This window comes from Melanotaenia boesemani, chromosome 5, assembly GCF_017639745.1.
Source record: "Melanotaenia boesemani isolate fMelBoe1 chromosome 5, fMelBoe1.pri, whole genome shotgun sequence".
Lineage (NCBI taxonomy): Eukaryota > Metazoa > Chordata > Actinopteri > Atheriniformes > Melanotaeniidae > Melanotaenia > Melanotaenia boesemani.
This window is the reverse complement of record NC_055686.1, coordinates 34,662,869-34,690,522: the sequence shown is the minus strand read 5'-3', so window position 1 is coordinate 34,690,522 and position 27,654 is coordinate 34,662,869. Positions and strand designations below refer to the sequence as shown.

The 27,654-nt window shown below is 40.7% G+C and overlaps 2 protein-coding genes across 9 annotated transcripts in view; one reads left to right on the top strand and one right to left on the bottom strand.

Moving 5' to 3' along the window:
• Positions 1-590: 590 nt before the first annotated feature.
• LOC121639555 (aggrecan core protein-like) lies at positions 591-10,570 on the top strand. The gene is made up of 5 exons (XM_041984879.1): positions 591-638; positions 727-1,095; positions 1,178-1,537; positions 1,968-2,065; positions 10,267-10,570. The coding sequence occupies exons 1-5, from the start codon at positions 611-613 to the stop codon at positions 10,351-10,353; spliced, it is 942 nt and encodes a 313-aa protein (XP_041840813.1). The 5' UTR covers positions 591-610; the 3' UTR covers positions 10,354-10,570.
• Positions 10,571-15,393: 4,823 nt separating this feature from the next.
• Positions 15,394-27,654, bottom strand: part of sorcs2 (sortilin-related VPS10 domain containing receptor 2) — a 388,660-nt gene continuing 376,399 nt past the window's right edge. For 2 of the 8 annotated variants that reach the window (XM_041984826.1, XM_041984828.1), the window contains exons 23-28: positions 23,092-23,214; positions 22,867-22,966; positions 22,730-22,771; positions 22,262-22,364; positions 19,983-20,280; positions 15,394-17,401 (exon numbers count right to left, since the gene is read on the bottom strand). In XM_041984826.1, coding sequence (XP_041840760.1) covers positions 20,022-20,280; positions 22,262-22,364; positions 22,730-22,771; positions 22,867-22,966; positions 23,092-23,214 — 627 coding nt within the window. In that variant the 3' untranslated portion in view covers positions 15,394-17,401; positions 19,983-20,021. The remainder of the gene's footprint in view (positions 17,402-19,982; positions 20,281-22,261; positions 22,365-22,729; positions 22,772-22,866; positions 22,967-23,091; positions 23,215-27,654) is intronic. The other 6 variants (XM_041984827.1, XM_041984832.1, XM_041984830.1 and 3 more) reach the window with 5 other exon arrangements.

The following is a 27,654-nucleotide window of genomic DNA, read 5'->3' as shown; positions in this document are numbered from 1 at the left end:
TGAGTTTGGAGAGTTTTATCAGTTGATCCCGATGGTAAACAAGTCTCGTTGCCATGGAGACTCACAATAACAAGTCTTGCAAAAAAGAAAAAATATTCAGAAAAATCTCCCGTATAGCACAGCCTCTGACCAGCGCGAAAAATCTAAAAAAAATCTACCCGAACAGACACAGATTGACAGCTGATGTCTTAAAAAAGACGGCTATATTGCAAAAAATCACAAGTTAAAAACAGAGCTACTACAATTGCTGCTGCCACCTAGCGGCGCATTCTATATCTATGATATATATATCTATATATATCTATATCTATATCTATCTATACAGTATATAATGGCAGGGTTTCACTACTCACTTCTTTAATAATAATAATATTAACAACAACAACAACAACAATAATAATAATAATAATAATAATAATCTCTAAGTGATATTTCCTCTTTTTTATTCGCCACAAGGAAATGTGGTTGTTTACTGTTACGTAAAACAAGGCTGTGCTTTTTTTTTCCACATTAATATTTTTAAACTGAATTTGTTTATATTTGCCTAACAGTGATGGTAAATGTCTACACTGGACAGTAGAGCCCAGAGAGCTGCAACACGATAGACAAGATGCTGCTCCATGTCTTGTATTTCTCAGGTCAGTAGATTATTTCATATTTAAGATATTAAAATTGTTTGTGTCATGCTATATAGTATTTAGTAAAGAATGTGTGTTTATCTCACAGAGTGGTTCATCCTCTGCACCTGCCTCCCCCGTCAGTACCACTATGTGGGTCAGCCTTTGAACTGGACTGAAGCTCAGACCTACTGCAGAAAGACATACACAGACCTGGCCACAGTTACAAACATTGAAGAAGTTATCCAACTCTTATCTTCCACTAACTCATCCGCAGCCTGGATTGGTCTGTATAGTGAAATCGACTGGAAGTGGTCTGATGGGTTTAATGGGAATGGGTCTGAGTACAGGAACTGGTATACTTTAACTCATCAACCTGATTTTGTGTCTGCTGGGCAGTTCTGTGTTTGTATTGGAGATGGTGGAGAATGGTGGGATGATGATTGCTCAGCTACCTACCCGTTTTTCTGTAACAGAGGTAAAGAAAATAAGCACATACAATGTTCCTACTTTGAAACATTAACCTCAACGGTTGAACCCTCTCCACTCTGAAACTGCAGGAACACAAATGGATCCTCAATTTGTTCTGGTAAATGAAAGAAAGACCTGGTCCGACGCTCAGAGGTACTGCAGGGAGAACTTTACAGACCTGGTCACTATAAGGAACAACACAGAGAATCAGAGGGTTCAGAGCTCGGTGCCTAGTGGAGACTGGGCATGGATTGGTCTGTACAGAGATCCAAATTTGTACTGGTCTGACCGGAGCAGCTTCTCCTTCAGCAACTGGGATGGTACTACAAATGTAATTGGCTCAATGAAAGTCATATGTGGTGTCACTAACCTATACATTTTAGGAAGATGGAGGTTTTTGTCCTGTGATACAAGAATACCATTCGTCTGCCAAAGCCTTCCTCCAGTGGGTGAGTGGCATACTGACAAACAGTGCTTTTATCAAATTAATTTTAACATGGATGTTAAAAATGCATTTATGGAGATATTTATGTAAGTTAAGAACATGTTATTTTAGTCAAATAATGAGTAAAAGTAAAATATTAAAGACTACTGCGAATTTCAGGTTGCTTTTTTCTCTATTTCTACTCATGTTAGTTATAGGTGATAACATTTTTTAAAGCTCAAGGTATAAAATTTGATTGATCAGTAAAGAGAAAACCAAACTCCAGAAACACAGAAAAATGTTGTAATGAATCTTAGTTGCACACATTATCAGGTCAACACATGTAACTTTGTAATAAAACTCTTGATTTGTGAGCATTTCCTTATCAAAAAGCATGTATCATAAGCTAAATGCCACAGCTAATGTTTTACTCTCTTTCCCACCGTTTGTCCAAGCTGCAGTAAAGAAGCAGGTTGTGAAGCTGAGGCTGAGCCTGAAGGATTCCTCTGTTGATCTGAACAACCAAAGTGTGAAAGCAAACCTCCTGAAAAAGGTAAGTGTCCAAAGTCCATCTGGTTTAATAATTTAAAAGTTTGCATGTGTTTGGCTATGTTGACCAGATCTGCTGGCTTTTAAAAGAATGTAAATAAAAATAATTATAATAAAAAAAAAACTTTACAGATTACATTTTAACAAATGTGTCCTCTTTCTAAATGGTGTCTCAACTGCAAACCATCAGGTCTAGCAATTATAAATAATAAAACAAATTCCTTGTATCAATGTAACTGTAATGTCAGAGAAGGCTTTTACTTGTCTGTTGACTTAAATTAATAAATGACATTTTTAAGCTTTTGTTTCATAAAAAAAAAACTTCTACAACTTCTTAGAAAATGTGTGGTGTTGTAATGCGTATCAAAGTGTTAATATTACAGTACTGCTGTCACCATGGCAAAAGAGGAAGAATATATATATATATATATATATATAAGGGCTGGGCACATTTTTTTTTTTTGCTCACTGGCTTTGATGACAGAAACATGGCATCCCTGTCTCGCTTCCCTGCTGCAGGGGTGCATCAGGAAAGAGCAGGTTTATTAAAATGAAGAGACGTTTTCTGTCTGGAACTTATGAAAAGAAGAACAAGAACCGACGTTTCTCTTCGTCTGTCAAAACCCATGCAGATGGCAGAACATTACCACCATTTTTGGATGGGAAACTGCTCCCAAAAATGAGAAACTTTTATTTATTTATTTATTTAATTTTTTAATAAATGCGGTTTTAATTTAGGCAAAACAGCAAAGATAAGACATGTTTTCTGACTTTTACTAACGTAAAGCATAAATCGGGTCTTCTTCTTCCTCTGGTTTGTTGAATCTTGGTCATATTGAGATGAAACTTCCAGCTGTGGAATCAGTGAGCTTTCAGTAGAGGAGTCGTTTGTTTGTGTTCATGGGGAGACATCATCTGTGTTTACATATGTTTTTGGACTTTGTGTACCTGGTCTTTTTATTATTGTTGTCTTAACTGTGTTTGTTGGTGATAGAAATGGTTTTGCTGAGCTGGTAGCTGAGATTCTGGACTTTCTGTGGATACCACACATGTTTATATATTACATCTACAGACCTGACACTACACCCAGAAACGAGATGTTAACCCCTTAACTCCCGGTAGTGGAGGCTGCAGGTGCAGAGGTGGTAAGCTAAACAGTCAAGCTAAGAATGAAAGGTTAGAGAAATTATATACTTCCGGCTCTCAACCAAGGCAGACGCTTTTTCTTCTCCCTCCCTCTCACTCTGCCCTGCTGCTACTGTCCTGTCATCTCTCTGAGCCTCTCTCTGCATTTCCTTCCAAAACAAAATCTTGGATATGGATTTGATCAGCTGGTCCCTAAATGCAATCGACCAAATTTATTCGAACCGGAAAACAGGCGTGGGGGAGCCTGCTTGCCCTGGCGGAACGTTTTCGGCTGGATATGTGATGGATTCCTGGGGAGCGTGGAAAGTCATGTGTCTGTCGATTCTTTCTGTCGAGGACGCTGAGGACATCTATACATTCGGTTTCATGATAACTGGGTTTCTGCTGTTTGGAGCGGGCGGTTTCCTGGCATATCGCAAAATTCGGACACTGTCGGCAGTCACTGGCAAGCTGCCGGATTTCTGTGCGGGTGTGTGCCGAGCTACGAACAATCAGGCTGTGGCGGTACAGGAGCTGAATCGTAAACTGGAGGCTATTCCAGTTCTGGATGGCAAACTGGTTGCGCTTTCTGGGCTTGTACGTGAGGTGGTCACCAACTTGGAGAAGTTGTCAGCTCGGCTGGATGGAAATTGACCCAAAATTCGGATCATTGGGAGTCGCCAGTGGGACCACTGAGAGACTTAAGGCAGACGAAACAGCTCTGGCCTGAACCAAAACAAATGCTGTTATCAAATTTGGCTCCCTGTGCTGGCCTTGAATGGCTGGCTGAAAGCTCCCTGGAATGTTTTGTTGATGGACGCTCAGTCCCCCACCCTCCCCTCACCCTCTTCACGGGCGATGGACTTCAACCTGGATCAGCCCTCAAGGATGCCCCACTATCATCAGGTGGCAGAGACTGTGAGGGAGAACTGGGGCAAAGTTCATACAGTAGTAGCGGTTTAAAAGTTCCCCTGTTTCCATGATGGGTCCTTGACTGGCTCTTGACTGGTCCTTGACTGGTCCTTGACTGATTCTTGGCCGATCCTTCACAGGTCTGTGGGGGTAATGTAATCCCCCGCAATGACGTCGTCAGCGAGGCTCTGCCCCTAAGCAGCCCAAGTAAAAAAACAGCTGCAATCCCTCTTTTGTCCACGGGGAGGAGCAGTGATTTGATCTTGCTGCTCTCTAAACAGTTTATAATGAGCTGTGTCGCTCATTTGTTGCATTTTTGCCAACATTTAAAAAATGATTTGATTTGAAAATGGCGTCAAATAAATGTATCAAAAACGCCGACATGTGTAGCTAATGGTGTTATGAGGCAAAGCACAACCTCCTCAAGTCGGCTAAGTGGTGAATGTCACTAGCAGCGAGCTTTCTAAACATCCCGAGGAGCGCTGCCAGCGGTCATTTGACTGCAACGTAAGTTATTCACAGTGGGGGTTGATACAGCTGCTGCATAACTGAATATTGACAAAATCATAACGTAATATCGGCAGGTAAAAATAACATAATACTGATAATGTGTAAAGCAGGGATCACAAAAGTCCGGACCCAGCCCAACCTATATTCTGAATTAGGCCTCAAAGTGCTATTATCCTAAGTAGATAAGTAAATAAATGGTTTATACTGTGAAATGAAGTGTCCCTGGATTTTATTCATAGCGATCTAGTGATAAAACGTGATAAAACATCATACAGCTGTGTCTCAGCGGTGGGACAGCTGCCTGCCCGCTGTCTGAAGCAGGCACATGCGCAAAGGCTGGTAGGAATGACAGGAACCAGCAGCCTATCAGCACACAGGGTTTGTGATCTTACAGCCAATCAGAAGCAGAGTAGGGCGGGCATTTATTACAAGTCCGTAGCCTTGTTATATACGACAGTTTGGCTGAGAAAGAGTCTCCCTGAGCGGCTCTGTGGAAGTTTAGACGTGCTAAACTGCTCGTAAATATTGATGTGTTTACTTTTCCAAACAAGTAAGCAGGTAAAACTATAGACAACAACTATATAATAAAAGTCCTAAAATACCAGGTTCAGCCGTTTAGTTTTTAATACACTATAAGCATGATAGCATGACTGGCGGACATCAAAAGACCGCTGGCGACGCTTCCAGTGTTTAACACTAGAAAACCCAGAGATTTCTTATCCCTCTACCATGCCCAGAGTACAACCAAAAGGCTGCCCGGTTTGAAATTAACAATTCAATGGCCAACAATTAGCACCTTTACATTTGTAAACACAGCCATTACCTGCCGTTAGCTGTTCAAGCATACTCCTTGGGGGGAGGAGTGTGCTTGAAAAGAGCCTTGTGGACTGTGCTGTTTTCACTCACCACAAACGGTATTTGTGCTTTTGACCATTTCTCACATTTTCATGTACCCTTTATTGAGCATTGGTCATGTGAGTTTTCATCGTCATCACACTATTGTACGCCCAGCTTGCTTTCAAGTGAGAGATTATCACGTTTCTGTTTCCACAAAGGCAAGAAGGAAAGCATAATCAAGTATTTCAAATGAGAGATAATTACATTCCTTTTGACCTGGGAACAGAAAAGCAAAATCAATTTAATGTTCCTCACTTCCTAATATGGTGCAACAAGGTTCACAGTCCTCAATGTTTTTAGTAAAAAAAAAAAAAATTAAAAAACACCTTACTAACAGGGTGGAATGGAACATAACAGAGTGGAACAGAATATAACAGGGTGGAAAATATTTGTTCCCAATTCCAAATAAAAATGCTTCAATGGCCAGATGATCAGCAATGAATAAAGATATTTCTACAGTGATCCAGATTTTTTGTTTGTCGTTTTTTTTGTTTTACATTTTAGATTTTGTAAGAGATGGGTGTGTTTTAACAACAGCAGTTTTATCCGTGACTTTAATCGATAATTATGATCATTATCCAGTGTATAAAAATGTTGGTGTAAAAACGCCAAAGATAGATAAGCATGATGCTGAACTTCGTGGTCTTAGCTCCTGGTTTGGTGTGTCTTGTTCTGTTTATTCTGAAAGGTATACCAAACTTGAACAAAGGCTAAATTCCTCAACATTCGCACTTGCTCCATAAAATTACCGTCTCCAAGGCTCCTCCACCACCACTTTGACTATGGATTGATAAGTAAATGAGCCGCAGTTTTGTAATTGTTGCATTGTCAAAACAGTTCTGTTAGTGTTGTCACACAAAATTCAGTAGACTAGTTGGTTCCTATGCAGTGAATTTACATGTTATTACAAAAATACACAATAATAAAATAGGCAAGTGGTAACACAAAACTGGGTCACTTGTTCAGCTGCCTCATTGCGGCTCATTTACGTATCAATCCACAGTCAAAGTGGTGGTGGAGGAGCCTAAGAGATGGTAATTTTCTGGAGCAAGTGCGAATGTTGAAGAAGGCGCATGTTCAAGTTGGGGGCTGCATACAGTACCTTTTGGAATGGTAATCAGAGCGTGTCGGGGAATAGCCCACCTGGAGGGGTGACGTAATCGGGATTCCCGGCGAGCAGGAAGTCGCAGCACAGCGAGTGTTGGATGTCCCCCCGCGATTAGACACATTGAAGTGGAAGAAATTATCTCCGATCCTGCGTGGGGCTTTTATCTGTCGCCCTGTCTTCTTATGGAGGTGAAATAAATAATATGAGAATAAAATAACCCTTCCTAGCTACCTCAAACAGATTCTGTGTTGCTTGATCCAAATCTGATTTGTCTATGTTAATAATGCTAATATTAAAAGATTAATCAGTATGATAAATACATCCTATTGAGAATAGAGCTAGGGGCTGTGATCCAGTATTTGAAAGGTTTTATTAACCTACTAGCATTCATTTCTGAATAAAACAATTGGCAGCGCACAGGCATGTTACAATTTCACATTCCACGTCAAACGATGATTATGTATTAAGTTTTATGCATTTTTATGAATTGTGACTGGCCATCAGAGGTGCTTTGAGTGGCGCCTCTGCCGGTCAGTGTAAATTCAGATAAAATCTGACAGACTACGGGCGATGAGAAGTCTGTGAGAGAAGCGCCATCTTCTGGGTCTACCCTATATTACAAGGAATGGGTGGAGTTTGATTAAAACATCGACACTCCCAGGAGAAGGAGGGGGCCTCTCTGGCGGCTGGAAGTTGGAAGGCAGCTGGCTGGAACTGGAATGGAACTGGGCTGGAAGCCGGCAGGTATTCGGCTGGCTTTCAGCTTGGATGGGAACTTTTAAACCGCTACTACTGTATGCTCACTTCTACGCACACACACGCACCACACTCAAGTACATGACTACAGATACACCTCCCCGTTATTCACTGCCTTGCTGTCCTTCCACCTCCTTCCACTCCCGGGCAGTGGGTTCATTGGACGCGCTCTGAGAATGCAGCTGCGTCTGCACTTGCTGCGATGGGAGTCCCCCCCCCTCCCCCCCCCGCCACGTGTTTCTCATGTTGTGATTGTCTGAGTTATGTTTATGTATGTACTGAGGAGTGTTTTTTTGTATCTCAATAATGGGCCCTTAGGCCCAGTGTGGAGATGCCTATTTTTTATCCTCTCAGCTACATCTTACTCCCTAATGTTCCTTTCACCTATATCTAAGACAAGGAGCGCTGTAGAAATGGCTGCTCCGTCAGTGTATGCCTGTTCTGTTTGTGTCATCATATGTTGTTTTGTCTAGTCTTGGATGGGTTGTACTGAAAACATGAATTTCCCTGCAAAGGGATTAATAAAGTATTTTTCATTTCATTTCATTTCAAATCTGGATAATGAAGCACTGAAGGAGCATGGATGGAAGTTATTGTGCATATTGTGAATATTTCTCTCTCCTCACCATCTAGAAGCTGTGAGATTCTAATCCTGCTTTCAGTCTGTTCACCTGATGCTGATATTCATCACATATTGTTCCTTCTGTGTTTAGAAGGAAGCAGCTTCACAGCTTTAAATTCATCTTGCTGACTTTTCACCTTTTAGTTAGTAAATCCTGAACATTTCATCCTTCTTTTTCCCCTCAGCCAGCTAAATAAAACTCGTTAAGAGCTGCAAATGTTATGAAACTTTTCAAAAAGGCAACTTCATATATATTTTATTAATAAAGAGCCACCATTGTTATTTTTGAAGAACCACATTTTAATTTCCATTTTTAGATCTTAAAATAAAGAAAAACATAAAACCTTTATATAAAAAAAAGAGGACAGACAGACTTTCTTCTAAGGGATGTAGATATTTGTGGAAAATTATGTAAAGTAAAAAAAAAAAGTCTGATTGCATTGGTTTTCTTTATATACTGTAGGCCGTCTTTTAAAGGAAAGAGACATTTTGTGCATAACAATGTGATTAATGGCAACATATCATGCGATTGATCACGATGAAAAATTTCAGTCATTGCCCAGCACTAATATATGACATATTTAATATATAATCTATATTTTATATTTGTGTGTATATATATATATACATATATATATATATATATATATATATATATATATATATATATATATGTATATATATATTTGTCTATATATAGTATATGACAGAAGTGAGCACACCCCTTGCATTTTTGCAAATATTTCATTATATCGTTTCATAGAACAACATTATAGAAATGAAACTTTGATATACAGGACACCAAACTATAAAAACTAAACTTTGATATTCTGAAGACGTGTCATTTTGCTCCCACGGACATAAATGGTGACAGCTTGCAGCTTGTTCTCGACACATCAGACGTGGTGTGGTTAACACAGAAAAGGCATGAAGCTGTGTTTTTGCCATATACTGTATATAAAAGATGGGAGGAGCCTCCATGACATTACTCGTAGGTTTCTGAAGAGCAAAAGTGATGTTCATTGGGAGGTTCCCACCATCGCCATCTTGGCAACGTCACGCGTGTCATCATTCCCGGAAAATACAAAAATGGGCAAAGTGGCGGAGCTGAGTGGGGGACTGTGACCGTGGGGGTGGATGACTGATGTCAATCAAACTCTGAGCCTCCTGTAGCTAAGAGCTAACTCTAAGGTGAGCTAACCGGCTAACGAAGATAGGTTGGCTAAAGCTAAGGTGCACTGTTAGTTGGCTAAAAACCGCGTTTGTGCTACACTCTCCCTTCTTACTGCGGATTTTGGACACATGCCAATCAAAAAGGACATGCCCCAAATTATGCTGAATTTCAAGATTAAATAACATCCAAATGGATGAGTTGGAAAAAAATTCATCCCCTCACAGTTGTCATGAAGGCAAACTTGACCTATTAATCCTAAAATGGTTTTTGTACCAGGCTTTAAACCTGTTTATTTCTGCTGTGAAGCTGACCTTTCTAACATGGGAGTCTATGGGGATTTGGTCTGTGTTGGAGCCAGCCCCTAGCAGATGAGGGGTGAACTGCAATTTTTTGCACTTCCACATAGGCTTCACATTTCACCACCGGAAGTTGCCACTAGGTTTTTGCTGATGCGCGGTTGAACGGATAACTTTAACAGTTGATCGAGGTGGTTAAAAAAAAAAAAAAAAAAAAAAAAGAAAGAAAATTAAGACATAATACTTTGTATATGAAGACACAAACACCACTGCGAGCGCCACCCCGCCCTGCCACGTACAAAGTATCACCGAGTCAATTGTTCATTGCACATAAAAAAAAGAAACCTTACCCACCCATTAATCCTGTGGAATTGACCAGATATGAATAAATTATGCTGTAGTTCTTGTGGGCTCGAGAATGAAAACAAAGTTCTTGCTTCTTGTGAAGAGCGTAACAAGCTTTAGTGTGGGTTGTTTTACTTTAAGTCACATGCAAAATGTGTCTGCTCTTCTCTTTTTAACAGGTGTTAAAATTGTGTAAGATTAATTTAATGAGAGTTCATTGAAGCTAACCATACAGTCTTCCCAGGGTTAGGTCAGATTCTTTCAGAGATGTTGACCTTTAAGTAGGTGATGATAATTGTACCTCAGAGCATCTCTGATATAGTTACCTGGGGGTGTGACACATGTAATGGGGAGCAGTGGAGTCCCAGTGATACATTTTCCCTCCTCCACAGGTAAATCCAACCATACAAACGTAGTTAAATCTTATATCACATATGTGCTTCTCTTCTCTTGGCTTCAGGAGAAACTGGAGGCGAGTGGAATGACTGGAGTCACTTTAAAGTGGAAAGAACAGCCGGATGGGAATGTTTTCCACAAGGAGCGATAAAACTCCAAGGAGAAGAATAGAAAGAAGAATGAACTCTGACAGAGTTGGACCCAGTTTTTTTTTATTTGTGCTTATCTGGAGAAGCTTATGTCATCTACTAAAACTCACAGCTCCACATTATTCTGTAATTCATACTCAATCATAACATAAATAAATCCTGCACACCCTCAAGTAAGTTTATTTTTTTAAAGATACTTTATTTATCCTCTGAGGGAAATGATCATTTTATGGTGTTTTTTTTTTATTGGAAACAGTTCATATTTTAAATTTATATTTATTTCTATATTTTATCTCATTCTTTTTAGTAGTACAGATAATTTTATTCTGATATAATTTTACAATATTTCTCATTACTTCAATTATGAATAAAACAAACCTTAAAATAGATCTTCCTGGCAGTGATTTATTACAGAATACAGACTGACCTTTTCTAATTTAGACACAATTAATATTGAGATACTCTTCCCTGAGCCGCCACCTTACCATGGTGGAGGAGTTTGCGTGTCCTAGTGATCCTAGTGGCTATGTTGTCAGGGGCTTTATGCCCCTGGTACCCCATGGTTACCCATGACAAACAGGTATAGATATAGTTGGACCCACCTCAATGCACGGCTTGGGCTCTGGAACCACTATCCTTGAGATGGGCTGGACCCTCTTCCATTCTAAAGTTGCTCCCGGTGAGAGGCGCCAAGAGAGAGGCGGAGCTGTCAATCAATCAATCAATCAATAAATCAATCAGTCTTTATTTATAAAACAATGCCCCCCCCCACACACACACAACCCCCTCCCTCCCCGCATCCACATACACATACACACACATATACATGCACATATTAAAAGACTAATGTGAGGTTGAGCACAGATGAGCCAGGTAAGGAAACACTATCACAGGGAGCCATCTGCACCGGGAGCCGCCCACAGGCCACGACCGCCAGGACACCGACCCAGGGCACACAGCCAAGAGAGAGGCAGAGGAGCCACCCAACCAGACCGAAAGAACCCGCAGGACAGAGGACAGCAGCCACAGCCGATGAAAGCCCCCGGTGCAGAGAGCCCCCTCCGAGGAAACACTGGAGAAATAACTTAAAAATAATATAAATAGAATAAAAGCATAGAATAAATAAAAATGGGTTAACATAGAAAGATAAATAGGCTAAGGGAATAGAATAAATAATAATAAAATGAATAAATATTAAGTAAAAGCTAAATTAAAAAGGTAGGTCTTGAGCCTGCTCTTAAAAATATTAACGTTCTCTGCAGCCCTGAGCTCCTCTGGCAGGCTGTTCCACAGATGATGACCATACCACTGGAAAGCTGCCTCTCCGTGAGTATGTGTCCTGACTTTAGGTACAGTCAGGAGGCCGGTACCGGAAGACCTCAGGGGCCGCGAGGGTTCATAAGGTAAAAGCTAATCTGAAAGATAAGGAGGCCCAAGACCATCAATACATTTAAAAACCAGTAAGAGAACCTTAAAATCGATCCTGAAACACACAGGGAGCCAATGCAGTGATTCTAAAATCAACTAATTACCACCTGGTGGTCAGTTGGCTTAGATGGTGGGGGAGAATGCCGAACAGGCCTGGCAGACCCAAGTGTGTTGTGAGGGTCAGCTGGGAACGTATGGCGGAGTCCCCTGTCAGAAAGAGTTTCAACTTCCATCTCCGGCAGAGCATCAACCATGTCCCAGGTGAGGAGGGGGACATTGAGTTCGAGTGGGCTGTGTTCCGTGCCTCTATTGTTGAGGCGGGCAGCTGCAGCTGTGGCCGCAAAGTTGTCGGTGGTAACCCCCAAACTTGTTGGTGGACACCAGCAGTAAGGGATGCCGTAAAGCTGGAGAAGGAGTCCTATTGGTCCTTTTTGGACTGTGGGACTCCAGAGGCAGCGTATGGGTATCGGCAGGCTAAGCGGAGTGCAGCTTCAGCGGTCGCCTATGGAATGGAAGTTTGGAGAGGCCATAGAGAATGACTTCCGGAAGGCTTTGAGGAAATTCTGGTCTACCAGCCTGTGGCTCAGGAGGGGAAAGCAGTGCTCCATGAACACTGTGCACAGTGGGGAATAGGGCTGCTGACCTCGACTTGGGACGTCGTAAGGCGGTGGAGGGAATACTTCGAAGAGACCCTCTCAATCCCACCAACACGTCTTCCAATGAGGGAGCAGAGTCTGGGGTAGCTGGTGTTGGCTCTCCCATCTCTGGCGCTGAAGTAGCTGAAGTGGTTAAAAAGCTCCTCAGTGGCAGGGCCCCAGGGGTGGATGAAGTCAGCCCAGAGTTCCTTAAGGCTGTAGGGCTGTCTTGGCTGACATGCCTTTGCGGCATTGCGTGGACAATGGGGACAGTTCCCCTTGTGATGGGAACTGCCCCCCTCTTCAGAAAGGGTGACCGGAGGGTGGGCTACTATAGGGGATCACACTCCTCAGCCTCCCTGGTAAAGTCTATTCAGGGGTGCTGAATAGTCGAACCTCGAATTGGGGAGGAGCAGTGTGGTTTTCGTCCCGGTTGTGGAACAGTGGACCAACTCTACACTCTCTTCAGGGTCTTGGAGGGGTATGGGAGTTCGCTTAACCAGTCTACAGGTGCTTTGTGGACTGGGAGAAGAGTTCAACAGTGTCCCCCGGGGATTCCTGTGGGGGATACTCCAGGAGTATGGAGTGGCGGACCCCCTTATACGAGCTGTCCGGTCCCCATACGACCGGTGTCAGAGCTTGGTCCGCATCACTGGCAGTAAATCAGAATAGTGTCCGGTGAGGGTTGGACTCTGCCAAGGCTGCCATTTGTCACCGATTCTGTTCATAACTTTTATGGATAGATTTTCTTAGGTGCAGCCAAGGTGTTGAGGGGATGCGGTTTGGAGGCCTCAGGATTGGGTCTCTGCGGTCTGGGTCTTTGCGGATGATGTGGTTCTTATGGCTTCATCGGGCCGTGATCTTCAGCTCTAACTGGAGCGATTTGCAGCCGAGTGTGAAGCAGCTGGGATGAGAATCAGCACCTACACATCCGAGACCATGGTCCTCAGCTGGAAAAGGGTGGAGTGCCTTCTCCAGGTTCGGCAATGAGGTCCTGCCCCAAGTGGAGGAGTTCACATATCTTGTCGTTACGTCTAGAAAAACGACAGCAGACAACACAGCCAATAGATAGGAGATCAGACAGAGATAAGTCTCCTATAACACCCCAAAAAATCGCTGGATTTGTCGCTACTCCTGCTTTAACAAAGAGCAAAATATAGTGACAGTCACTAAGTTGGCTGCATTAGGGTGCAATGGGGGCAGGTCTACTTGCTCAGATTCACCATCGGAAGTGGCAGAAGTGTGCTGTCTTTAGGAACATGTGAATTAGTTTGTTTTTTTGTTCAAAGCCAAAATCAACATTCTTTATATTGTACGCCCACACTCTGCTTTGCTCTCCAAACATTTCCTTGTTCACTCTATCAGCTGAGCACCTCAGAGCGACACTTTGCCGTGTTAAACGTCATCGGCCTGGAACCGTGTGATCATGCAATATCACAATATTACATTTTCTACTAGTGTCAAAAACTATACCGGTATCACTGTGAACAATATGATATTGCCCACCTCTGTTTGTAGTGCTCCCTTGAGAAATGTTTTCATTATGTAGATGCTGCAAAGGACTCAGAAACTCACGTATCAAACATGATACGTTTGGTTTTATCATGAAAATGAATGAAATGAAAAATGAATGAAAAATACTTTATTAATCCCTTTGCAGGGAAATTCATGTTTTCAGTACAACCCATCCAAGACTAGACAAAACAACATATGATGACACAAACAGAACAGGCATACTGACGGAGCAGCCATTTCTACAGCGCTCCTTGTCTTAGATATAGGTGAAAGGTAACATTAGGGGAGTAAGATGTAGCTGGAGAGGATAAAAAAAAAGGCATCTCCACACTGGGCCTAAGGGCCCATTATTGAGATACAAAAAACACTCCTCAGTACATACAGAACATAACTCAGACAATCACAACATCAGAAACACGTGGCGGGGGGGGGGGGAGGGGGGGTCTCCCATCGCAGCAAGTGCAGACGCAGCTGCATTCTCAGAGAGCGTCCAATGAACCCACTGCCCGGGAGTGGAGGGAGGTGGAAGGACAGCAAGGCAGTGAATAACGGGGAGGTGTATCTGTAGTGGTGTACTTGAGTGTGGTGCATGTGTGTGCGTAGAAGTGAGCATATGAACTTTGCCCCAGTTCTCCCTCACAGTCTCTGCCACCTGATGATAGTGGGGCATCCTTGAGGGCTGATCCAGGTTGAAGTCCATCGCCCGTGAAGAGGGTGAGGGGAGGGTGGGGGACTGAGCGTCCATCAACAAAACATTCCAGGGAGCTTTCAGCCAGCCATTCAAGGCCAGCACAGGGAGCCAAATTTGATAACAGCATTTGTTTTGGTTCAGGCCAGAGCTGTTTCGTCTGCCTTAAGTCTCTCAGTGGTCCCACTGGCGACTCCCAATCATCCGAATTTTGGGTCAATTTCCATCCAGCCGAGCTTACAACTTCTCCAAGTTGGTGACCATCTCACGTACAAGCCCAGAAAGCGCAACCAGTTTGCCATCCAGAACTGGAATAGCCTCCAGTTTACGATTCAGCTCCTGTACCGCCACAGCCTGATTGTTCGTAGCTCGGCACACACCAGCACAGAAATCCGGCAGCTTGCCAGTGACTGCCGACAGTGTCCGAATTTTGCGATATGCCAGGAAACCGCCCGCTCCAAACAGCAGAAACCCAGTTATCATGAAACCGAATGTATAGATGTCCTCAGCGTCCTCGACAGAAAGAATCGACAGACACATGACTTTCCACGCTCCCCAGGAATCCATCACATATCCAGCCGAAAACGTTCCGCCAGGGCAAGCAGGCTCCCCCACGCCTGTTTTCCGGTTCGAATAAATTTGGTCGATTGCATTTAGGGACCAGCTGATCAAATCCATATCCAAGATTTAGTTTTTGGAAGGAAATGCAGAGAGAGGCTCAGAGATGACAGGACAGTAGCATCATGTTGAGGAAGATGAAAAAACACAACCAGATGTACAAGTTATGGGAGTGATTTATTTCAGGATGCAGGTCCAGTGTATTATGCTTCCTGAAGAGGACACAATTGTTTTTAATAGCCAAAATCAAGAGTTCAAACAAACCAGCAGAAAGAGATAAAAACAACAAACAAAACCAAAAACAAAGGAAAGCAGCGTGGTACAAGTCACACGGTCAGTGTCATCATCTGTGAAACTCCTTAACCTTAACATCAGAATATCACAATCCCCCAAAAATTCCTCTGTTGAAGGGTGTGTTGACACAATGACGACACAGCACTACAAAACTAAGAACAAGTTGAGCATGAGCACAATATGTACAAAAGTTGAATAAAGTTGTAAACCAGAATGAATGAATGCAATCCAACCAAAGAATGGTCCTGATGGTCTCTAAGGCCTTTCATCCAGAGACTAGTTTTGCAGAACTGTTCGGCTGCCGTCTGGTACTTGGCAACGGCAACTTTTTTTTTTTTTTTTTTTTTTTTACATCATTAGTGCAATCAAACAAACAAAAAGACTTCAGCAAAAGGCAACAGAAACACTAACCAGTGTTTACACATACTGGCAAAAACCTGACATGTGTATCAAAAATATCCATATATATATAGTCATTGCTGTATACAGTAGCTGTGAGTGTCTCTGTAGGACAATGAAATTATTTCCAGTTAACATGAAGACTGTGATAAATGAGACCGAAACAGGAAAAAAGATACATGTGAAACAGTGAAGATTAAACTGGTGAAACTCGTGTATCACTCCAGAAAGAAGAAGAAGAAAAAAAACAAAAACAATACCACTGTTTTGGTAGCCATGTAAAACACTCACACACGTCAACAGGAAATATGTACAAAGTTGAATTAACTGCTCATATTTACACATTTACATACAAAGCAAACTTTTAAAGGAGACACGATTCCACTGCGGGCTTTTGCCTAATATAGGCTGATACAGAAAACATGGGCTACGCCTTCTCTCCATGACGGCAGCCTTTGTCTCCTGAGGACAGAGTCCACTCTCACCCAGAAACTGTGAGGAGGAGGAGGAGGAGCAGAAAGGGAAGTTGTGTTTTTAGACGTAACCGTACATGGCGACTGGTGGTGTCACTGGGCAGATTGACGATCTGCTGCTTCAGGCACCATGGGACAGATGGAGGTGGCACTGATTTAAACATTTTACACCAATCTACTGAAAATGGGTCATTAAAACAAAACAAAACAAACAAAAAAATCAAGGATGGATTGGGATTATGGAGAAAATGAACAAAGATGTGTGTACATACAGTGTCTTAGAAGTGGAGAATGGAAATTTAAGAAAGTGCAACACCGCCCTTGTGTTTGCATGCATATTCTCATCATATGCATATTCACGAGGGTTTTTCTTATATTGTACATTCCATTAAGATTATTATTGCCTTTAAAGAGAGAGAGGTTGAGCGATCATTTAGGGAAGAAAAGGAAAAAAACAATAAAACAAAAAATAAAAACTCACTTGTCTTTAGTTTACTTCTCTACCTTAGTGCAGTCCACATTTAGTGCTCAGAAACACGTCTTTGGCTGCAGCTAGCTTGAGTAGCTGCTGGTTTAGACGGTTCAGCTCTCCCTGGCTGATTCTAGGAGTGTTAAGTGGCAGAATGTTTGTGCACATAATGTTATTTTTCTTACAGACACAGATAAGCCATCAAGACACCAATTAACATCAGTGTTGGTGGTGTGGTGGGAAGAGAGAGAGAGAGAGAGAGTAAGGACCTTGCCGTGATGTTAAGTACAAATCACACAAAGTTGAGGGGTTGAGGAGGCCATGGAGTGGAGGTGAAGTGTCCAAGGGAGAGGAGAGGGTGGGGACAGAAAAAAAAAAAAAAAGAGGAGGAAGAAGGCAGAGTCCCTGTGCTCATTAGCTGGCTCGGCTAGGCTGGGCTAGCTCATCAGCGTTGCCATGGCAGCCATCAGCTGGTCAGGTAACTGTGTAGTTCTCTGGAGTTGATGCTCAGGACCACACCTGAGTGGTTGCCTTCAGACAGGTGAAGATTAGAAACAGACAAGCAAATGAGAAATGAGCTGACGATAATACTGACATGCCGATGTTCGCTCATGCTAAAGCTGTCCTGTGAAGTTTTCTCATCAAAATGGCTCAAATAAAAACAAAACTCTGACTTTGCAGACTCATGAATGGATAGCCAATTCATAACTGATGTATAATGTTTACAAAAGGTCAGTAAAATAATCTAATGAGCAAATCCAAACAACTAAAACCAACGCAGTGGGTGGAACAAACATCTTCTGGCAGGTTTATGATGGTAAAATGCATAAAATGAAAAATAAAGTCAGTTTGGATTTGCTCTTCTGATAAAAGTTTCAAGAAAGAATTGTATTAAAACATGCACAAAGCACCTTAGCTTAATTTTCATGCAAAATTAAACAAAAAAAAGAGCAAGTTTACTAAAACTGTTGGTCACACTGAGATGTAGTGGCAGGTTAAAGAGCTCCTCCATTCTTGAATCAAACCCAATCAGACATAAACTTTGACTTCAAACCATTCTTAGTTCTGTGATTATGACAGAAGTGTGTGTGGTTGTATTCAGAATAGGGCTACAAGTCACAAGTTTGGTCACAATATAATATTATATTGATTCAAAGGACAACATTTTTATGATAGTTGATATCACAAATTCTGTCATGATATAATTTGGATTTGACTGAATTTAGTAACCAGCTGTTGCGATGAGAAGATTTCACCTTTGGATAATTTCATTTTCATCTAATTAGAATAGAAAATTGGGTTGTTAGACCATAGCAAATGTAAACAATTCCACCTGTTCTTTCTAACATGTCTCACAAATGTTTACTGTACTGATGTTTGATTTAATTATTTAAATTAGGATTTAACTGTTTATTTAATACTATTTATTTATTTACTAAGTCATGTTTACATGTTCCATTACAAATGCTCACAAGACAAATGTGAAATAATGAGATAAAGTAAAAACGCTTGGGCCTCCTTATAGATGCTGCTTGTATACTTGTTTATCTTACCTATCACACCCCATTTCACACCTACTCTTGTGAGTGTTGCCATGACATCACCACAAAGCTTTGGTCTGTTTATAGATGAGTTGCTCAGAATAAAAACACCTACTAAGTCGTTTAAGTGGTTCTGGATACTCGGTGTGTTGAGTAGTTTTGAGCACTTCTGGTATGGGATGAGCCAGAACTTGTGTCCATAGATAGGGATGACATGGCTGACAGGTAGTCATTCACACTGATGAATATCTTAAAAATCACCATTTTATTTGTCAGGGAGATGTGAGCCCCCTCACACACTTGTCTTATGTGATGTAACAGAATGTTCAGTGGATTTTTTTTCTTTTTAAAAAATAGATTGTAAAAAATTTGTGAGGAATTGTCGCTTTTATTGTTTGTCTTGTGAGCATTTCTCTGTGCATCCAAGTATTCAGATTAAAAATCTGATCACAATAAAAATGCTTCATGTAAACATACCAATCAGATAATTCTGATCTGATCACACTTACTCGGATCAAAATTTCATTCCAATCGAGACGGATAGGTTTAGCTGATAGTTGTTCCGATGGATGTACATAAAAACACATTCCAAAAGTGTAAGTAGAAATTATCTTTACTGCGTGTGCCTCTTGTGTCAGCTGTACTTCAGTGTAAAGTAATCCTACAGTATAAGTTACAGCTTGTGTTGCATTGTTCGTTTTAAAAAAGAAAGAAAAATCTTACGTTAGTGGAAGACAGTTACAGTGTTTGTTTACATCACTGTTTCTTCTACTGCTTCTTCCAGAAATCAGACAATTCTGCATGTCAACATGATTGATTCTTTATGCGATGCATGTGAACAGACAGTCAGGCTCATGTAAACAGTACAGGTCTGATCAGAACTGCAACCTGATTGAAGAAATTTTGCACATCGCTGCTGTCGGGCGCAAACCTTCTATGTCCAAAACTATTATTTTTCAAGAAATGAATAAAACTGTAAAACTGTTTTTTGTAATAGTGGACATAATGTCATCAAACTTGGTATTGTGTTTTACATCATATATCTTTGGTTATATTTTTGTAAAACTACAGACAGTTAAAAAGGGTGACCAATAGTACTGATTTATGAAGGGGGGGAAAAAAAAAAAAAATCACGAATTTTGGACATAGAAGGCTTGTGCCCGACAGCAACGATATGCAAACATGACTACTGGAACTATGCATCAGTGTTGGTCAATGCATTGTTAGACCCCTTACTGAGAATATATGAATCCATAACCAAAAAGAAGTGATAGCAGTCTCTTTTACCCCTCCACTACATCCCTGAGCGTTTCATGGCCATCATTAGCATCATAACTGTATCATATGTTTTGACACTGTCATTTAATAATGCATGTATTTTAAACTTAGTGCCAGCTGTGAAGCTCTTTATCAGCTATTAAGGAACACTGATTGTTGATGTTTCATGTTTTGACGTATTTGAACAGGTTTAACTGTGGTGATGACCATAAAACACCCTGTGACCAGAGCTGGAGCTCAGACATCTTTACCAGTGATATAATAAAAAAGAAAAGAGTAAGGTCCTCCAGTACCTTGGTGTGTGTTAGCTGCTGGTGTTAGTGGCTTGGGTTTTAGTAGCAGTGGTTAGTGGTAGTCCTTATAAGGGATCGGAAGGCGGGGCTACCTCCTGCGTTACCTAGAGTCTGCGAGTCCAGGTCGTCGTCGATGAACTCCTCGCCTTGGATGATGTGCTGCGTGTCTTCGCTGTGATTTACGGGGCTGGTCATCTCCTGCTCCTTCTCATTGTGCATCTGGGCGTAGACGTTGCGGCTTCCAGGAAGCTTTCTGAAAAACAGTGGGGGATAGGCATCCTCAGTCCTAAGCCAAGGACTGTGGGATTTGTTGTTTTCATGAGATGGGGCTGTGGTTTGGAACTGCATGTTTTAATTCAAGTGACTTTTCAGTGAGTATTTGTGTTTGGGACTCAGGGGGTGCTGTTGGTGAGATGCTGGTGTAAATAAAAGAAAGCATGCAGTTAAACACAGTATCATACACAGGCAATAAACACAGGATTTTCATGCAAACTAAAAGGGTTAGGGCATAACACACAATACACAATAACAATTAGTTAATCTTTTGATTAAGAGGTAATATTGAGTTAACTAGCAAGTTGGAATGCTGGTAAATTTTGATTCATGACTAATCAAAATTCAAAAGAAAAAATCACATGTCAACAAAATGTTGTCTAAAGAGATTGAATAAAAGGATAGTTGTTTTGTCTTTGAACCTCAATTAAATATCAGATTGATGTCAATAAATTTAGTACACATATTCAGAATCCACAAATCTGTATTCAAAATTTGTAAGAAGAAAAGAAAAAACAAACTCTTCATGCTTTACAAAGGGCATACATGGATTTTTATTTTATGTATGTATATATATATATATATATATATATATATATATATAAAATATTCTTTTTAAATAAATGCTTTAAACAAAGAGTGGTAATAATTACTGAGTAGCTCGTTCTGAAAGAGCAGTTTCCCCTTGACCATCACCTGATGCACACTCAGGATGGGGAACTCAAGATGACCTATTGGTTTCCTTAGCCAGACAACTTTTCATGAACTGGCATTATGTGGACACACACATTGGACTAATTTGATTTTTTATTAGTTTGATTCAGTTCAATTAAACTTGATTTTAAATAATCTGAAAGTACAATTCAGTACAGTTACAATAGTCCAGTTCAGTGTACCTCAGATGTGAACTGGAACCATATGAAAACACTAAAATAATCTCAAATGCATTTATGTTCCCCACAGGATAAATTTGATACTTTGAGGAATACTTTCAAGTCCAACTTTAATGTATCCAGTACTGAAACAAAACATTATTTTCAGTGCTAATCAAAGCACGCTAGCATGCTAACACACCAAACCTTGATATCAAACACATTTAAACCTGTTTCATAACAGTTAGCATTTAAACATTATAATTGTGTGCATAATAGCACGCTAATATTAGCGAAAGCTCCTTGAGTGCAGCCTTAAAGTTGTTAACATCACTAACTTCAGCTGGCAAGCTTCACAGTTGAAAGTGTAAAAAAAAATTTGCATGTTTCACTGATAAAGGTATATTGCTATCCACATTACCAACTCTTGTTTATAAGGTTTTAACACACTGCATAACTATTTAAAATCATGGAAGTAAGCATGCAAAACTTGCAATTGTGTACATATTAGCATGCTACTGTTAGCAAAAGTCCAGTGCTGCCTTACAACTGATAATGCAGCTGAAGATTAATTTTAGCTGAGGTTCACAGTAAAATTAGTAGAAAATAATACAAGCAACTAACATTTCTGATAATGCTAAATGAGTGGGCTGTTGACTACATTGCCTACTCTTACCTATTATGTTTTGCACACTGTAGAACTAATTTAACTTATAAAAGTCAATATGCAACCACTGCCAGTGTGCAAATGTTAGCATGCTAATGTTGATCATGCTAATTTTGGCTGTGAAGATATTTTTTAGAATATGAAGGGTACAAATGAAATAAAACTACTACATAAGCCTCCAGTTTAAAATGATTTCATTTACACTTTATTAATCATCGAAGGGAAACTATGACGTAATTGTGATTGTAAAGATGGTCTAGTGCTTTAGGTTTTTCATTAACAATAAGAAGCCTGCTGTATCGTCATATTTTAGTAATAGGATACAAAATTGTTTATGTAGAGTCTAAGAACTGAATCATACCCTAGTAAAACATAAAAGAATGGCATCATCATGCCAGTGATGGATGCCAGTGTAATTTATGTGGGCTGACATACATACAGTATTTCTTTAACAAGTTATAGCTCACCTTTTGAACTTGTAAAGGATGAAGGAGCCGGTGGCAATTATGCTGATTAGGAAAATGACAGCGAGAGCCCAAACACCCGGACCTCCAGCTGCTCCATGGTAGCCTGCAGTGATAGCAGAAAACACAATATCAGTGTATCAGTGAAGAGTGCATCTTATTGTCAGAAAAGAGATAACATTTAAAAGCAGAAATATAAGGATAGAAGTTACAAAAATAAGAACTAAAGATGCCAAAAACAATTGAAACTAAAGTTTTTCTAGAATCATCTCTCCACAGAGAAGCAACACCATTCTGAACACAGTGAAGAGTAATCAGGTAAAAAAAGTAGAGTGTGGCATGGACAGGAGAAGATTTTGATTTGTTGGGAAACCAGGAAAAGGAAGGACGCAGGGATTAAATTTGACAGTAAAGTGATGAAGTTTAATGCTTTCAAATGGAAAGCTGTATGTATAATGTTGGTGAACGCACCATTTTCTGTTGTTGAAGGTGATGAGTCATTAGCAATTAGACCTATTCATTGGAAATAAATCAATAGCATGCAGTTACCATTTAAATATTTAATGACAGTTTTAAAAAGCTGACCATACTGGAGCATTTCAGCATACCTGCATTTGGGTCAGCTAGCATCACCAACACTCGCTGACCGCCTCGGACCATGAAGCTGACGTTTTTGTCATTGAAAGCCTGCACGATGGCTGGAATATGCTAAGAATGAGAAAGAAATATACATTTTTGTATTTTTCTATATATTTGATAGAAAACTGTGGAAAAACTGTGATTCAGCCTTAACATTCTCATTGCTGTGTACAGATTTGTGGATCTGTTTTTACCTTATCTACAAAGACACTCCTCTTGTCTGGTTTGCTGTCCAGTGGGAGGACATATAGGTCTGCAGGGGTGGGAAGGCCTGGTTTCACCACAGTTACCAGAGACTCCAGAGGTATGCCTGTGATCTGAGGTTGTGGGGTTAGAATAAGTTTAATGTTTTTGCATTTACAATTAATGTGTAGTGCAAACCAGGTCACTAATACAGTAATCCCAAACCCAGAATAATCACCCAACCATGAGGATTCTCAGTGATAAGTCTTTTCAGTCTCTTTTCAGTTTCTTATATTCTTATTAGCAACTTAATAAAATAAAACAAAACCTGGATAAGCCCAGTGTGTAATGTTTTTTTGTCTAGCACATTTACCAGTGAAATTAAACAGCAATATTGAGATGGGTGAACACTGGGGAAAGTTTAACAGCTAAAATGTGTGAGCAAAAAGGAGCTTGAAGACTCAAATGGACAACGCACATGAAAACTAAACTATTTAAATTTTTCACTTGGATTTTCACTTTGCTTGATAAGGAAATAAAATATAAGGTGTTTCTCTCTTGTAAGCAGTCTTTGTCTGCTAAATGACAGTACTAAAATGATGAGTCATATTTTCCTTCTTTTAGCCATGCTAGTAGCATGCTGTTTCTATCGGGTGCTTTTTATTTTGAGATTAGAAGCAGCAAATAAAATATAATTTAAATTTTGTGTCCCCACCATGATAAACTGAAAGAATGCTGGTTGTTTCGGCCCAACACTGTTATCAGGTCACAATCTGTTTGTTTAATTCAGATGCTAATAGTGAACTTACTGAAGCCAGGGGTGCAACTACCAATTCTGTGTGGGGTATGCACACACTCCCCCACCCCACCCCACCCCAAAACAAAACAAAAACAAACAAACAAACAAAAAAAATTTTCACGAAATTCTGAAACAGTTCATCATTTATTAATCAACAAAATCGCTTACATACTAAAACCTGGGACTGGTGATGACAAGGTCAATGTTACCACTAAATAGTTACACGTCATGCCTCTACACTCGCCCAGTTGTCAAGAATGATGTCAAATGAAATAGACCGTGCTTCACTGTTTTCGATAGAGATCACTGCTGACTAGGTCGAGTGATCATTGCTCACACAAGAACAAAGGTATGTTTTGATAAGTTTCAGTTTACTGAAGGATCTCTCCGCATATGTGACAGTCAGAGGCATGGTCAGGAATACTCTAAAGGCTGCTGTCAAGTCGGGGAACACCAAATCAAGATTTTCCAGTATGAGGTAATTTAACATCTCAAGAGACTTATAACCTTTCAGTAGAAGGCTTGCTAGGTATATTTCTTGAATGATATCCCTGGAAACATCACAGGCAGCCAGAGCATATCTGGTAATCAATCAATCAATCAATCAATCTTTATTTATAGAGCACTTTTCATACAGGAATGCAGCACAAAGTGCTTTCCATGGTTAAAACAATCCCCCCCCCCCCCCGCCTTGCCCACCGGCCACGACCGCCAGGACACCGACCCAGGGCACACGGCCAATTGAGAGGCAGAGGAGCCACCCAACTAGGCCGAAAGAACCCGCAGGACAGAGCCGCAGCAGCCACAGCCGATGAAAGCCCCCGGTGCAGAGAGCCCCCTCCGAGGAAACACTGGGAAAATAACCTAAAAATAATATAAATAGAATAAAAGCATAAAATAAATAAAAATGGGTTAACATAGAAAAATAAATAGGCTAGGGGAATAAAATAAATAAAAATAAAATGAATAAATATTAAGTAAAAGCTAAATTAAAAAGGTGGGTCTTGAGTCTGCTCTTAAAAACATTAACATTCTCTGCAGCCCTGAGTTCCTCCGGCAGGCTGTTCCACAGACGAGGACCATACCACTGGAAAGCTGCCTCTCCATGAGTATGTGTCCTGACTTTAGGTACAGTCAAGAGGCCAGTACCAGAAGACCTCAGGGGTCACGAGGGTTCATAAGGTAAAAGCAAATCTGAAAGATAAGAAGGCCCAAGACCATTAAGACATTTAAAAACCAATAAGAGAACCTTAAAATTGATCCTGAAACACACGGGGAGCCAATGCAGTGATTCTAAAACAGGTGTAATGTGGGCCCGCCCTCTGGTCTTCGTCAGCACACGAGCAGCTGAGTTCTGTAGGAGTTGTAGAGGTGCAGTACTCTTTTTGGGAAGACCAGAGAGCAGGGCATTACAGTAGTCAATATGACTGGTGATAAAAGCATGCATCAGCATCTCCGTGTTGGCCCGAGAAAGAATGGGACGGACTCTGGCTATGTTTTTTAGGTAATAAAATCCTATTTTAGTAACATGTTTAATATGTGGAATAAAACCAAGCTCAGAGTCAAAAATAAAGCCCAGGTTTTTTACTTGTGATGATGGGTTTAATGCGGATGCCTGTAATTTAGCTAAGAGTTTCTCTCTCTGAGCCTCAGGACCAATGACTAAAACTTCAGTTTTGTCCTGGTTAAGCTGTAAAAAGTTTTCTGCCATCCAGGATTTGATATCTAAAATACAGTTGAAAAGGGCATCCATTGGTCTCGTGTCATCAGGAGACATGGAGATGTACAGCTGAGTATCATCAGCATAACTGTGGAAGTTTACTCCATGCCTCCTGATGACACTGCCAAGAGGGAGCATATACAAATTAAAAAGAACAGGGCCTAAAACTGACCCTTGAGGCACACCACATGCCATTTTATGGATCTTAGAAGAGCATGTATCCAAACTTACCATGTAAGTTCTGTCTGTGAGATAGGAAGTGAACCAGTTGTGAACAGCACCAGAGAGGCCCACCGGGTGTTTCAGTCTGTTTAAAAGAATAGTGTGGTCTACTGTGTCAAATGCTGCGCTAAGATCCAGTAGCACCAAGACTGAGAGGTTCTGTGAGTCACGGTTAATCCTAAAATCATTTAAAACCTTCAGGAGAGCAGTCTCTGTGCTGTGGTTCACCCTAAATCCAGACTGATATATCTCAAGGATATTTCTACTATTTAAAAAATCATTAAGCTGAATAAAAACCAGTTTTTCTAAAATTTGACTTAAAAATGGTAAGTTGGATACAGGTCTATAGTTATTAAAATCATTACAATCCAAATTGCTCTTCTTCAGAAGAGGCCTCACCACCACCGTTTTAAAGGCTGCAGGGAAGACGCCCATCTGAAGAGAGCAATTTATCATGCATCAAAGCTCGCCTTTAAAAAATCCATAAAATGATTTAAAAAGTGAAGTGGGAATTGGGTCTAACAGACATGTGGTGGGTTTTACTGTGGAGAAAACTTTATCGAGGATCTCAGCATTAACCAGGACAAAACTGTCCAGTGTCTCCTCAGGTAAAAGCAAGCACTCAGATGTGTTCATGTTCTGGTTGGATAAAATACCACATCTGATGGCACTGATTTTACCTCTGAAGTGGTCTGCAAACTGCTCACAGAGAGAGTCCGTTGGGGTTCGCTGGGAGCTATTAAAATCAGGGTTACATAGGTGATCGATGGTGGAAAAAAGAACCTTGGGATTATTTTTATTGTTACTGATTATTTTTGCGAAGTACATGTTTCTTGAGTTCCTTAGTGCGTTATTGTAAATTTTAAGTTGCTCACAAAATATCTGATAATTTATTGTCATTTTATTTTTCCTCCATCTCCTTTCTGCCGCCCTGCAATTTCTTTTGAGTTTTTTAACCTCCTCATTCCTCCAGGGAGATATAAGTTTTGGGTATATCTTTTTTGTAGTGAGTGGAGCAACAGAGTCGAGGCTTGTCTTCAGTTTACTGTTAAAATGTTCAACAATAAAATCACAGGGTGCAGGTAAAATCACAGGAGGACATTTATCTAAAACCTTGATAAAATTTGCAGCCACTTCAGAGGTTAGATAGCGCTTCCTCACAGTTCGCACCGAGGTCTCCCGCTGAATAAAACCGGTGATGTTAAAAAACACACAGTAGTGGTCAGAGACAGCCAAGTCAACAACAGAGGACACACTGGCAGAAAGGCCATAGGTAATGACCAAGTCCAGTGTGTGTCCTCTGTTGTGAGTCGGCTGCGTGACATGTTGCGTAAAATCCATATAGTTAAGAATGTTTAAAAATTCTTTTGAAACAGGGTCTAAAGCAGGGGTGCCCAAGTTCGGTCCTCGAGATCTACCATCCTGCAACTTTTAGATGCAACCCTTCTCCAACACGCTTGAATCAGAGGTCATCTGCATGTCATTCAGCTCTGCAGAGGCCTGGTAACGAGCCAGTCATTTGATTCAGGTGTGTTGGAGAAGGGTTGCATCTAAAAGTTGCAGGATGGTAGATCTCGAGGACCGGATTTGGGCACCCCTGGTCTAAAGGATTATTTATGTGCAGGTTAAAATCACCGGTTAAAATTATCATGTTGTACGTTGTGTGTATGATTGATAAAAATTCTGAAAACTCATTAATAAAAGCAGCACATTTTTGTGGTGGTCTATAAACGGTGACACATAAAATTGGAGGGCTGCTAAAAACAATGGCATGATATTCAAAAGTGGTAAAATTAGCGAATAAAATCTGTTTGGTGGTGAGAGTGTTATTGG

Excerpts from the sequence above, each read along its gene's own strand:
- LOC121639555 (XM_041984879.1), top strand. The coding sequence starts at position 611 with ATGCTGCTCCATGTCTTGTATTTCTCAG. Across the intron at positions 639-726 it reads CCATGTCTTGTATTTCTCAG|AGTGGTTCATCCTCTGCACC; the intron begins GTCAGTAGATTA and ends TTTATCTCACAG. Across the intron at positions 1,538-1,967 it reads CCAAAGCCTTCCTCCAGTGG|CTGCAGTAAAGAAGCAGGTT; the intron begins GTGAGTGGCATA and ends CGTTTGTCCAAG.